Consider the following 13,634-nt stretch of genomic DNA (forward strand, 5'->3'; position numbering starts at 1 on the left):
ATGAAGTTCTCAGTTAATAACTATGGAAGTGCTCTTAGAACAGCTGAAAAGCAGGTTTTGTCCCAGTGGGAACGTTACACCAAGAAGAGAGAGAGAGAAGCAAGAACTCACATTTTTGAAAGTCAGTCAGGAAAGATTTCGATCCAAGATCCTCTAAGTCAGCTACACTTAGCTGAGAAATGTGTTATTCTCACCTATGTAGGAAGAAATAACAAAAAAAAAATCACATCCCTGTTAACAGAAAAGTATTTCAGCTAAGTTTAGTTCCTGTTTCTATCGTGCCCTCAACTTCCGCACAAAGCTTCACTGCAAATATGTTGTTCGTCTTTCCGTCTATCAGCCTTCGCCGAAATCGAAACCACGACCGGACCTATCATTTCGTCCTGGTCCTGGTAGCTGTCTGTTCTGCATCCATGCGCCGTGACCTTCAGCATAGGTTTTTTCAGCTTCCCATTCAAAATTCCTCCAAACAAGAAGTCAACGACATCAAACGGGAGAAGCCGACCGTCCCAAAGGCAAAGCGAATGATCAGATTAAATCAAGTTTACCGAGCGAACAATTTTTGATAGTTCAATCTGGCCGAGCATAACTGTTGTCGGACAACTTCATAAGCGAGCCAAATTACTTAGATTATATGTTTGTGATCTAATTTAGGGGGAGCTTTTTATAGCATGCAGTGTTAAGTGGCTTCCTAATTTACTCACGTTGATAAGAAAGCTTGATTGAAATGTTACGATTGTACTTGAGTTGTTGTATGGTTTTCAAATCTACAAACTCAATTTTGATTTTGGAGGTCATATTCGCTGATTTAGGTTGATACGATAAATTCATCTAATTTACTTTAAGAAAATATCACAGAATCGTGATAGAAGATCATCAAATTCATTCATCCGTTTATTTCAACCTGAATGAAATTGTTACATCATATTATATATCGCACTTGCATCTGGAGCAAAGTCAATGCTATGGTCAGCCTGCGACCGCCAACGCCAGCAGCCACTTACGTCGTCGTCGGCCGATGCATTGCACTTGAACGAGCGGGTTTATTTTCAACCGAGAGAGCTGTTTTTACATCAGCCATTTGGCGCGCGCGCTGCGCTCGCAGATTTCTTGCGACGAAGAAGGATACCTACAACACAAGACACATGCGGAAAAGCGAAGGAATCAAGTTCGCAAGTTCGCTAGGGGTTCGTTCGTTGGGGTGGGATTTGATCGCTACCGGTAACGAGGCTGGCGCATTCGGTGGCGCTGGCTAAGATGGCTAGGCTAAATTCATTCAGTATAAAACGAGAGGATTGTTCTTGATTAGATACATTCCGATTAGTTCTTTCGATTAGACAACACCCGCAGGTCTCATTTAGGCAAAATGGCATTCAAGGTGAGTTGATTTGCAAACACAAAAAGTTCAAGTTATTCTAATAGGTAATTTTGTTGTTTTCAGTTCGTGACCTTCCTCGCTCTGGTAGCCGTTGCCCGCGCTGGAGTCATCGCTCCTGTTGCCTACTCGGCGCCTCTGGCTTATGCCGCTCCAGTAACCAAGACCATCGTTGCCGATGAGTACGACCCCAACCCACAGTACTCCTTCTCGTACGGAATCTCCGATGCTTTGACCGGTGACCAGAAGTCCCAGCAGGAATCTCGCAACGGAGACGTCGTCCAGGGCTCTTACTCGCTGGTTGATGCTGATGGTTACAAGCGTACCGTTGACTATACTGCTGATCCTATCCACGGATTCAACGCTGAAGTCCGTCGTGAACCTCTGGCTGTTAAGACCATTGCCCCAGTTGTTGCTGCCAAGACCATTGTCGCCCAGCCTGCCTATGCTGCTTACGCTGCTCCAGTTGCCAAGACCATCTCCTATGCCGCTCCAGCTGTGACCAAGACCATCGTCTCTCAGCCAGCTTATGCCAGCTATGCCGCTCCTTTGGCCACCAAGACCATTGTGTCGCAGCCAGCCTACGCTAGCTACGCTGCTCCCGCTTACTATCACTAAGTGATAGATACCTAGATTGAATGTCTGTGACCTGCCTAATTTATTGCCAATAGAATACTGAATAGATGAAATTTCATCCAAAAATCAATTTCATGTGTTATTTACTTTCAACGCATATTTCTCCCTCCGGCAATATTTACTCAACGGGTTTATTTTGTTCGGCTGTTGGAAAGCATGAGACTTCAGCTGGTTTCGCAGACCGAAAAACGCCTGATTTGCAGCCGCAATCCGTCTTCTGCTTGATATTCTCAGATCAATGACTCCTTAATCAGCCTCAGCCTGTTAAACAGAATTCCGGAAAAAAAAATGTACGCTAAATTATGAAGTGTTATTCCTCTGCAATTCACGCACTCAAGTCGATGCCCTTCCTTGTTTAGGCGACAAATGGGACCATTTAACCAACTAGCAGGCAGTTTTTTCACTGACGAAGTTCTTCCTCTTTCCTTTTCTTCAATATACATGTAAAACGGTGTTTGATACAGTTGCTCACTACCGTGCTTCAGAAGCTCGGCCGTGAGTTCGTCCTTGCCAGTAGCCTTGTTGTTATTTAGTCCTCTAATGGCTACTAGACCTCGTCTAATATTGGACGATTTACAGCCTGTCCGAGGTCGTCGATTCGAATTATCTCTGTCGTTCTGTCATTTCAAGCATTCAATTATTTCTCGAAGTGCTCTTTCTTCAAAAGAAGTCTGACAGCAAGTTTCCATCACGTTCGTTGCACATGACGGAAGAAGGTGCTGTTTTTCTAAGCATGCCATTGACAGTTTCATAAAACCTCCGCATATCATTCTGTTCCATACTTTCCATACTTTGCATCTGCATAATCGCATTTTACCTATAGTTTTTTTCTCGGTGGATTCGTTCTTCTGGTATTCTTGCTCCCCTGTATCGCTCCCTGCTCTCTCTCAAGTGCCCTACACCAGTGTTTGAATTCTGGCAACAATCTTTTCGTTTGTTACACTCTAGCAATTTCGTCGATAGTCTTTAAGTAGTACATTTCATTTTCTAGTGCTACGATATTTATCGCTCCGTGGATAGATTCCCACAGAGGGTTGAGATTATTGATTTCGTTGATCTTACTTATTCGCTCGTCCAGCTTCTGCTGATACTCAGCTACCGTACAGGCCACTGAAAAATGCTGGATGATGAAACGCATCGATCGTCGGTTTCTAGAATCCGACACGATTGATAACCGAGCTCGAATCTTACTTACTATACGAGATAGTGATCTGAGTAGATGATGGGACCCCTAAAAGCTCAGTGGCGGCCGTCTATCAGCACATATTCGTTTTGGTTGCAAACTTCACGCGTTTGGGTGCGTGTGCTTGCGGAACTACTAATGGTCATACCCCAGGAGCAGCAAAGTTGACTGATCTCAGGCTGTTGTCGTTAGTGATGAAGAGAAAAGGCTCTCCGAACCGAAGATTGGACGGAAAAAGCCCTCTCTCCCGACCTGTGCGTTGTTTTGAGCATTCTCCATAGGTCTCCATTGATGTAGGGATTTTTTTTCTCGAATACACAAATCCGTGACTTTCACCTCATAACTCGCATCATCTGTTTCCCGGTCACTATGAATCCGACCACATATTCTGCTTTATCACTTCCGCTGTGGTAGATGTTGCATCCGAATGATGTGTTGGTGACGAGATCCACCGCCTTAAATTCACGTTTACTTTTGAATAGCAGCAACGCATAAACCGAATTTCTGCAATTCACGAGCCAAAAGGCTTACTGTTTCAAGATAATTTAATGTGAAACATCAAAGAACACAAATATAGCTGCCACAATGGTCGACTAAACTTCTACTCAACTAGAGATAGAGGGGCAACTTAGAGCACTATTCATGAACATTTGTAATAAACTCCATAGAGCATGTTATTTTCCAACGCTTTTGACTTTTTATCGCCAATAGACTATTTTTACTTAAATTTTCAAAGACTTCACTAAGTGAGAACACTTTGTCCAAAAGCTCTACAAAAACAACATAAAGTAAATCGGTTCCATGTTCAATTATATCATTATAAGCTTAAAATACACGGACATGTTAATTGCTTCCAGTGAGCTATATATTTGCTCTTTGAAGGAAGCACGACACTAGACAACGGACTAGCATGCAACGACCAGTGGCACAGCCGAAAACTTTTCCTGCCAGCTGCGGCGGGAATCGAACCCGCGCTCCTCAGCACGAAGCGACTAAAGGCTTGGTGATCTTAGCCGCACGACCACGAAGCCACACAAAAAATCTTCATTTTTTCTATAAAGCTGTCCAATGTTGAACTTAAACACTCGTTGAACCTTTGAATAATGATAAGTGAGAAATAAGAAATGAGCAATGATGTGTAGACTGTGGTGTGAGCAGTGAAGCGTGAGAAGTTTGAGCTGGCTGTGAGGTGAAACCAGTGAAGAGTGTGAGGCGGTGGGGAATGAGAAGTGAGCAGCGCAGAGATAGTGGCAAATGAGATGTTTGACGTGAGTAGTGAAGGGTGAACTCTAAATAGTGAGAGCGGAGTGGTGAAAAGTGAAGAGTGGGAAGTGAGAATAGCGAAGTAGTGAGGAGTGTGAAGCAGTGCGGCATGATAGCTGAGTAGGGAGAAGTTAAGGACTGCGAAGCGATTACCGAGTGTTAAACAGTGAAGAGTGAATAGAGTGAAGTGATTAGTTTGAAGTGCGAAGAGAGCAATGCAAAGTTAAAAGAGAGTAGTGACGAATGAACAGTGCAAAGTGAGGAGTGAATGAACAGTATGGAGTGCGAAGCTGTGAGATATAAGTAGTGACGAGGGGCCAGCGAAATGCTAAAAGTGGACTTTAAATGATAGTCAATGAGAAGTGGACACTAAGAAGCAATAAGTGAAGAATAAGGAACGAACAGTATAAAGTGAAGAGTGAAAAGTAAACAATGTAGACTAAGGAGTAAAAAGTAAGCAGTAGTCTGGGACAGAAAGAAAATTACTCCTAAGCACTTTTTTGATTCCATTATGTTCCCAGATCAAACATGCACAATTTTAGCTCGGTCGGAAAAACAGTTTTTCAGCGCCATCCTTTATAAGTTTTCAATAATAATAATAATAAAACAATAAATGATCTGAATGATGGAAACTTTACGAGAAATCAACACTTAAAACCCCGAAAAGCGATCCGACGCATATGAAAATAGTTATTGGCTAAACCCCGAATAGCAAGGCAACGCTGTTCAACATATAAGGAATATCAATCTTTATCTATAAAAATGAAGTGACATACGTGGAGTATACACAAAAATTTATAAATCACATATCGGTCTTCGGAGGTCTGATTGCTCGTGAAGTTGTTTACAAAAGTCTTTAATCGGCTTATTTTTTGAAATCAAGAGATAACCACTGGTAATTTTTCATTGAAAAAGTAATTTTCACCATAGCAAATGGAATGAAAATTTAGAATGCCAGGCGCTAAAATGTAGTTTCTCCGATCGAGCTGAAATTTTACACAGTTAATATGGGAGCGAAATGAATCTCAAAAATTATACAGAGACGAGTTTTTTTTTTGCATTTTATTTTCTCCCATTTAACCGTATCCCAAACCAGTAGGCAATGACAAATGAAGGTAAGCAGTGTCACGCTGTGAGAAGTTAGTGGTGATAAGTAAGCTGTCACGAGTGAGAAGTGGGAAGGGAGCAATGAGAAGTGAAAATAAATACTGACGAATGAGTAGTTAAGTAGTAACGAGTAAGAACCGGTGGAGCCTCGTAGCCGTGCGGTTATGGTGACCCTAACTATAACCCTAAGCTTATAATCGCACCATGCTATGGGGTGAGGGTTCGATTTCCGCTTCGGGTGTTGAAACTTTTCGTGAGAATAGTTTCTTCCCCGCTTCCACTGGTGCATGCTCCGTTTGTCCGTTGTCTAGTGTTAAGTTTAAAACAGTCTGTACAGCCAAAAGCTGAAGACGTTGTCCGTGTCTTTTTTTTTTTTTTTAAAGAAGTGAGAAATAAAGAGTGCGTAAGTAAGAGTGAGCAGTGAAGATATAGGGATGAAGGATGAGGAGTGAGTGACAAGTAATCAGTGAAGAGTGAGCATCAAAAAGTAAAGAGTGAGTAGTCAGGTGTGAGGAATGAAGAGTGATGAGTGAGGAATATATTTTAGTAAGCAGTGGAAAGTGAAACGTCAGGAGTTAGTAATTAGGCGTGATCAGTGAGGAATGAGCCCGTTCCAAAAATACTCATATGACATGGGTTTTCATGGATTACAAAAACTGCAAGCCGCCATCTTGGATTTTAAAGTGGCTTTCGACATCGATTTCTGATACTTATTCGTCGAACCCGTTCCAAAACACCAAAATTGCGTTGCTTTCCATGGATTATCAAAAATCGTCTCACCAGCGTTTTCTTTAAAAATCTTAGTAATTTGCCTTTTATGAAAACTTTTTTTCATGCTTTAATGATAAACTCTAACTTGTTTTTACGCTTGATGTACCTCAGTCATATGCTAATACTCAGAGTCGATCTAAGATGTTTGAAAAACAGGACATGAAGTTGAAAATGTCGGTTTTAATACATATTTCGGATTCGTTCACAAATCAAAACAAAAAGTATTTAGATTTTTTTGATGATCTTTTATCTATTCAGTATTCTATTGGCAATAAATTAGGCAGGTCACAAGCATTCAATCTAGGTAACAATCAGTCTCATCACTTAGTGATAGTAAGCGGGAGCTGCGTAGCTAGCATAGGCTGGCTGCGACACAATGGTCTTGGTGGCCAGAGGAGCAGCATAGCTGGCATAAGCTGGCTGAGAGACGATGGTCTTGGTCACAGCTGGGGCGGCGTACGAGATGGTCTTGGCAACTGGAGCAGCGTAGGCAGCATAGGCGGGTTGGGCAACAATGGTCTTGGCAGCAACAACTGGAGCAACGGTCTTAACGGCCAGAGGTTCACGACGAACTTCAGCGTTGAATCCGTGGATTGGATCAGCAGTGTAGTCAACGGTGCGCTTGTAACCATCAGCATCAACCAGCGAGTAAGATCCATGGACGACATCTCCGCTGCGGGATTCCTGCTGGGACTTCTGGTCACCGGTCAGAGCATCGGAGATTCCGTACGAGAAGGAGTACTGTGGGTTGGGGTCGTACTCATCGGCAACGATGGTCTTCGTGAGGGGAGCAGCAACGAGGGTCTTGGTAACCGGAGCGGCATAGGCCAGAGGCGCCGAGTAGGCAACTGGAGCGATGACTCCGGCGCGGGCAACGGCCACCAGAGCGAGGAAGGTCACAAACTGAAAACAGACACCCTTTAGTATGAATCGTACGAGGTAACGTATGTGTTTGCAAATCAACTCACCTTGAATGCCATTTTGCTAAAATTTGTTTGGTGTGGTCAAAGCAATAGAACTAATCGAACTGTGCCTAACCAAGAACAGTTCCCGAGTTTTATACTGAATGAATTAGTCCTAGCGAGCGCACCACAGCTCCGCCGGTGTTGACGACGACGTCGTCCAAATCCCACCAAAACAACCCCTACCTCGCAAACTGGATTCATTCGCGCTTTCCGCCTTTAATCCTTCTGGGGCAGAAATCACGTGCGGAAATCGGCTGGTGCAAAAACTGGCACGCATGGTGGATGAAAACCAACCTGAAAGTACGAACAGGCTCAAGTGCAAGAAACCGGCGGCGACAGCGCTGCGTTGGCGGTGGTCACTGATCAACATTGACGGTCTGCGTCGCGCCGCTGAAGATGTAATGATGTAACAATTCAAAAAACAGGTTGAAATAGGTGCAATGAAAATGAAGTTCAAGATCGAAATAATAAGAAATTATTGGATTGATTATGGGGACGACATTTGGATCAACTCGCATCTTTTGCCCATTTGAGGAATTTAATGTTTTCAATATTGCATAGCATGAGATCAACATATTAAAACTTGTCATGACGTTTATCAGGATGTGCTATTCAAGTCTCACTAAAGTGAATCGTATTTTACGTTCCTAAAATCCAGCCTTAAACTAAATGAAAACTATCTACATTTATTCGCCGTTGTGAAAACTACTAGTGTTCAACCAACATGCGTGCCCATAAGCTTTTGAACCTCTCTCAGGGGGGCCTTTGCTAGTAAATTGATCACTTCAAAAGCTGAGTTGATTGTAATGAAGCTGTCTTCAGCTATAGCATGGATACATAATTGAGTTATTTTTAGTGGAAGGCAACGTGTAAACTTGTTTTAATTTAGCTTAATGATTTGTCAGCTTGGCTGGCTGTCGGTTTTCGGTGTCGTTGACACCTTTATGAATTTTGACTGAATCGAGTGAGATATGTTGAAGGTCGCCATTACCGCTGGACAGATAAATTGATATGATATGCTGGCATGGAGTATGTGTATCGATTAACATTGCCGTTTTCGCTGGATTGGGTGTATCTAAAACGTTGAACACATTTGTGAGATTGCAATGCAATTTTGAACAAAACATGCCGAAACATTAGAATTTAGCTAAAGCACATTCTTTGCCAACGACACCAAAAAATACAGAAATTATGCACATATTTCAACTTGTTTTTGAATTGTTACATCATTAGATCTTCAGCGACGCAGAGTGTCAATGTTGGTCAGTGACCAACGCAGCGTCACCGCCGGCTTTTTGCACTTGTGCCTGTTCAGGTTGGTTCACAACCACCAAGCGCGTAAATTTTTGCACTAACCGTAAATTTTTGCACTACGCTGCTCCAGCATACTATCACTAAGTGATGAGACTGATTGTTAGCTAGATTGAATGCTTGTGACCTGCCTAATTTATTGCCAATAGAATACTGAATAGATGAAATTTCATCCAAAAATTACAATACATTTTGTTTTTATTTATGAACTAATCCGAAATGGGGTGACTTAGCGTATTATCGTATTGTTCTCTTCGTCATGGGTTTTTGTCAGCTGAATTGCCTGGAACTTGGTCACATAATTCAGCTTAATTGGGAAATATTTTAGGCCAACTTTGAGTTCAACTGGATTCAAAAATCTCCCCGTGACGAAGAGAACAAATCGGCCGAAAATACGTAAGTTCCCCTATGTATTAAATTCGAAATCTTGAATATCATCTCTTGTTTTTTAAACATCTTGTCTGAACGTCTGTCAGAATTAGGTAGCAGATGGTAAACCCTTACATTACCAGTGGATCGCATCGCTTACCAAAGTGTATCCTTGATCTATGCAACCATCAATCCCTCCCTACTAACAAAACCTCCTTCCCTGTGGAGGGTCCAGTAGTACATACAATCTCTAGTAGCAACGGTTGTCTAACTAACATTTCTTCCCTTCCCCGGTAGACCGTAAGGACGTGGCCAGCGCCGTTATTGACCCAATCAAGTTTGAGCTCTCGAAACGTGTACATTGAGGATGGTGGCAAATCAAAAGCCCCAAGCCTATTGGTTCTCTGTGCAAATTCGCTAGCTCAGGTCAATCACGGAGTAGCAACTACGAAGTGTAGGTCACCAATGCTCATGCTCATTTTTCAACCAATTTTTGAAAGAAGAAGCTCATATCCTTCTCATTTAGGGATTTGCTAGGAATTGTTGCCGGAGTTATTCTGGAATCAAAATGGATCATTGAGTTGACCATATTGGAAAACGTGAATTTAGACTAAACAGTTTAACTTCAGTAAACTAGCTTAGACTTCTGTAAAATAGTACGATGGAAAAAGTATGTCTGACAGTCCATCCCGGACACCTATTGCCTTGGAACCAGTTTTACGGATGTAAAACCGGAACCGGCTCCATGGTCAATTTTTGAATATGATTCAATACCATCATGCGACACCTCAAACGTCGTGATTTTTCAGGATACATATGATTTTCCGGATACCAGTTCCAGGGCCAAGTTTTGAAAATGGTTCATTACTGTCATACGGCATTTCAAACATCGTGGTTTTCGAAACAAACCATTCGGTTTTCGAAATAAATCATTGTTTGAAATAAACGTTCTTTGAAATACTACTGACCATTTTGAACCCGATATACGGATTTTCCGAAAACCGATTCCAACCCAAGTTTTGGTGTTTTTCAAGATACGTTATTCTGAGTTTTTTTTGCGTTATCCGAAATATTTACTACCACGATTCATTCAGGGACTCCTCCAGTAACTCCACTACGAATAGCTTTATCGATTCTTCCAGGCATTTTTCTAGGTACTTATTCGTTTATAGATTCTTTCCGATATTTCTTCAGTGAACTTCTCTTATGATTCCTCCAGGCATTCCTGATGAGGTTACACTAGAAATACCTGCAAAGATGTCTCGAGAAATTCCTCCTAGAATTTCTCTTGAAATTCATACCATGATACTTCTCGGAATTCTTTTAGGGATTGCTCATGAAATTTCTTTTGATATTGCTTCAGGAATTCCTGGTGAGAGTATTCAAGACAATTTTTCTACAATCTTTCCAGAAGTTTTTTTTTCAGAGACTTTATCTAGGGATCCTTCCAGAAACTATTCCTCTAGGAGCTCCTATTGGCCGTCCTCCGAGAATTCTAGCCGGGATTCCACAAGCTGCAGTTTTTCCAGCAATTTCTCCTAGAACTCCTCCAGAAGTTCTAGCTGTACCACGAATTCTACTAAGGATTCCTCTAGAGATTTCTTCAAGCATTCTTGCAAGGGTTCTTCTGGGCAATCTTCCTGGGACTTTTCCACAAATCCCTTCGGTAATTCTTCCAGCGATTTCTTCAAGGATTCATCCAGGACTTCCTCCTGAGATTTTATCCTGGGATTTTTCCAGAAAAATCCTCATGAGATTTCTCCAGGAACTTATTGGTCTTCCTCCATGAATTCCACCTGGGATTCCACAAGCAATTCCTATTAGGACTCCTCCAGTAATTCTATCTGTGGTACTTCCAGGAATACTTCTAGAAATTTCTCCTGGCATATTTACTTACTCCAATACTTTCGGAAAATCTACCTGAGATTCCTCCAGAAATGCCACCTGTGATTCCATCAGGGACTCAACCATGTTTTCCTCCAGAATACCTCTATCGGTTCTTCCAAAGAGAACTGTAGGTATTTCTCTAGACATTTATTCAACGAACTTCTCTTGGGATTCCCCCGGCATGCATGATGGGGTTTCTCAAATAATTCCTGTAGAGATTCCTCCGGCAATTACTACTAGGATTTCTCCAAAATTTCCTTCAAACACTAGTGGTGGTGTGGCATGCTGTTGTTAGTGTGTAGGGAGATGATAGTCAGCTAGCGGATTGACAAGCGAGTGTGAGCATTTATTTACTGCTCCGAATTAAAGTATAGTGTGGATATTGTGAAGTAGTAACTATAGAAAAGACAGGACATTACAGGTGGGACCATTCAAGACAATCATTCATTTCTCTAATTCCTCTAAGAACATCGTGAGTTTTTATCCCGGTATTCCAGCTGTAATCCCTCGAACAACTACAACTGTGGTTTTACCAGCAATTTCTCTCAGAACTCCTCCAGAAATTCTCACTGTAATACCTTCAGGAATTCTTCTTGGGATTTCTTCAGGAATTCCTTTCGGAATTCCTACAGAAACTCCTCTTGACCTCCTTCCAAGGATTCCTCAAACAATTTCTTTTGCGGGTTTTCCAGCAATTCCTCCTCCACAAATTCTAACTACACTCAAACCTCCATTTAAGTCGAATCCATTAAAGTAAACTCCATTAAAGTCCCTCCATTTAAGTAACGCAACTTAAATGGAATTTGACTGTACAGGTATGTTCCGTTTTTATCAATACGGTCCGCAATTTTCAGTTGACAAAAACGGAATAGTGATAAAAACGAAATAACTTTCCTTGACAAAATATTTTGCAACATTTTAATATGAATTGGAAGTTTTAGTGTAGAACTCATTCCAAAAGTAAAAATATGCAGTTTACTATGAAATTTAATTGTTTTTTAATGTCTTTTGGCAAATCTTGGTTGCACAGCTCAAATAACACTTTTTTTTACTGTGATGCCGACAAGAGGTTTTCACCATATTCGTGACCTCATTTTTGGAAATCTATTTTCGTTGAACGCAAGAATGACACATATTACAATTCCAGTACCCGGATCAACGCTTTAAAATATAACATACTTCCAGGAATGATTAATCTCCAGTAACGTAATTTTGATGTCCTAACAAAAAGGATATGTTCACTTCCTTCCGGAAGGCATTTCTCCACGAAAATCATCTTCACAGATTCCTATAAATGTTTCGTCTAGGATACTTTTAGGAATACTCCAGGATTTTTTCTAAGCAATAGCTTGTAACTTCTCCAGAATATTGGATTCCCCAAGAAGTTCCTCCATAATTCTTCTAGGTTACCTTGTACCATGCCGATTGTTTATCTTTTGGAATTGTATAAGAATTTTTAGAGAAAAGAAGCTCTGCCCCTTATGATTGCTTCAGAAATTTCTCCTCAGATCAACCTAAATATCTCCTGGAGTTTCAAATATTTTACCAGGAATTGGATTTTATTAACCTTCCTTGTGCATTATGTTGGGAACATCTCGCTGACGTAGTGTGCGGTTTGGGTCTAGAATGGCCCTTAATGCACAAGGTGGGCTAAGCAAATCATTCTGGGATTCAACCTAGACATCCTGTTGAAATTCATACAAGAGTTGCTCGGGAAATTAACCAGGATTTTACTTTTGAAATACAGGTCGGACTTGATCATCCGGAGTCGTGTTTTGGCGCTTCCCAAAAATATATCTTGCAAACGGTATGCTGAAAGAAGCTGAAATATTGACTGATTACTTGTCAACGTTGCCTTGACAAAATGTCGATATTTCAGCTTTTTAGAGCATTCCGTTCTCCAGATATGTGTTTGAAAAGCATCAAATCCGGGCTCCGGAGATTCGAGTTCGACCTGTTTAGGGAATTCTTCATTTCTTTAGAATTTCCTACGGGAATTCTTTCAAGATTACTTTCTGAAATCCCTCCAGAATTTTTTTCTGGTATTTCTCCAAAGGTTGTTTCTGGGGTTCCTTCAGAATTTCTTTCTGGGATTCCTTCAACAATTTTTCTAGAATTTCTTCAGAATTTCTTTCTTTGATTCTTTAAAGAGTTTCTTATAATATTTTTTTGTGGAATGTCCTCCATCCAAAAATTTCTTTAAAGGATTCCTACATGACTTTGATTTGGTATTTATGCGTAGTAGAAATACCTACACTTACTGGAACTTTTACTAGGAATACTTCAAGAGGATTCCATCTTGCATCTTTGTTATTTCCCCATGACTACTAGATGAACGAGCCTTGGGCTGAAAATCTCGTGAATAAAGATAATATAATAATAATAATAATAATAATTCTCCCCGACTTCTTATTGCGTTTACTGGGAATCTCCCAGAGATGTCTTGTAATCTTCCAGAAATTCTTTCCTCAAATCCTCCTGAATTTTCTGCAGTGAGTCTTCCTGATGTTCTATATAGAAATCTCGGGGAAGTTATTACTGAGAATCCTCCAGAAGTTGCTTGTGGGATTCCTTGAGAAATTCCTTCTAGGAATCCTGTTCTTTCAAGAAGTCATCCAATTGCTCCTCGAAGGATACTTTCAGAACTGATGGAATTTCTTTGGGATTTTTTTTTTTGGGAATCCTTACTTTCTTCTGGGAACCCTTCAGGAGTTGCTGAGACTCCTTTTTCCTAGAGAAACTGATTTCTGAAAGACTAACACACCTA

General features: G+C 41.1%; 3 protein-coding genes across 8 annotated transcripts in view; 1 reads left to right on the top strand and 2 right to left on the bottom strand.

Annotated features, from left to right (window-relative positions):
• LOC109411053 (papilin) overlaps positions 1–13,634 on the bottom strand; it is a 392,526-nt gene that overhangs the window by 212,503 nt on the left and 166,389 nt on the right. The gene's annotated exons all lie outside the window — the stretch shown is intronic.
• LOC115268685 (cuticle protein-like) lies at positions 906–2,018 on the top strand. The gene is made up of 2 exons (XM_029876790.2): positions 906–1,378; positions 1,442–2,018. The coding sequence occupies exons 1-2, from the start codon at positions 1,367–1,369 to the stop codon at positions 1,991–1,993; spliced, it is 564 nt and encodes a 187-aa protein (XP_029732650.1). The 5' UTR covers positions 906–1,366; the 3' UTR covers positions 1,994–2,018.
• On the bottom strand, positions 6,519–7,722 carry LOC109411041 (cuticle protein-like). Its single transcript, XM_019684481.3, has 2 exons — positions 7,304–7,722; positions 6,519–7,238 (listed from the first exon to the last, which is right to left on the bottom strand). Exons 1-2 carry the CDS (start codon positions 7,313–7,315, stop codon positions 6,660–6,662), a joined length of 591 nt encoding a protein of 196 aa, XP_019540026.2. The 5' UTR covers positions 7,316–7,722; the 3' UTR covers positions 6,519–6,659.

The sequence above is a fragment of the Aedes albopictus genome, chromosome 1, assembly GCF_035046485.1.
Source record: "Aedes albopictus strain Foshan chromosome 1, AalbF5, whole genome shotgun sequence".
Lineage (NCBI taxonomy): Eukaryota > Metazoa > Arthropoda > Insecta > Diptera > Culicidae > Aedes > Aedes albopictus.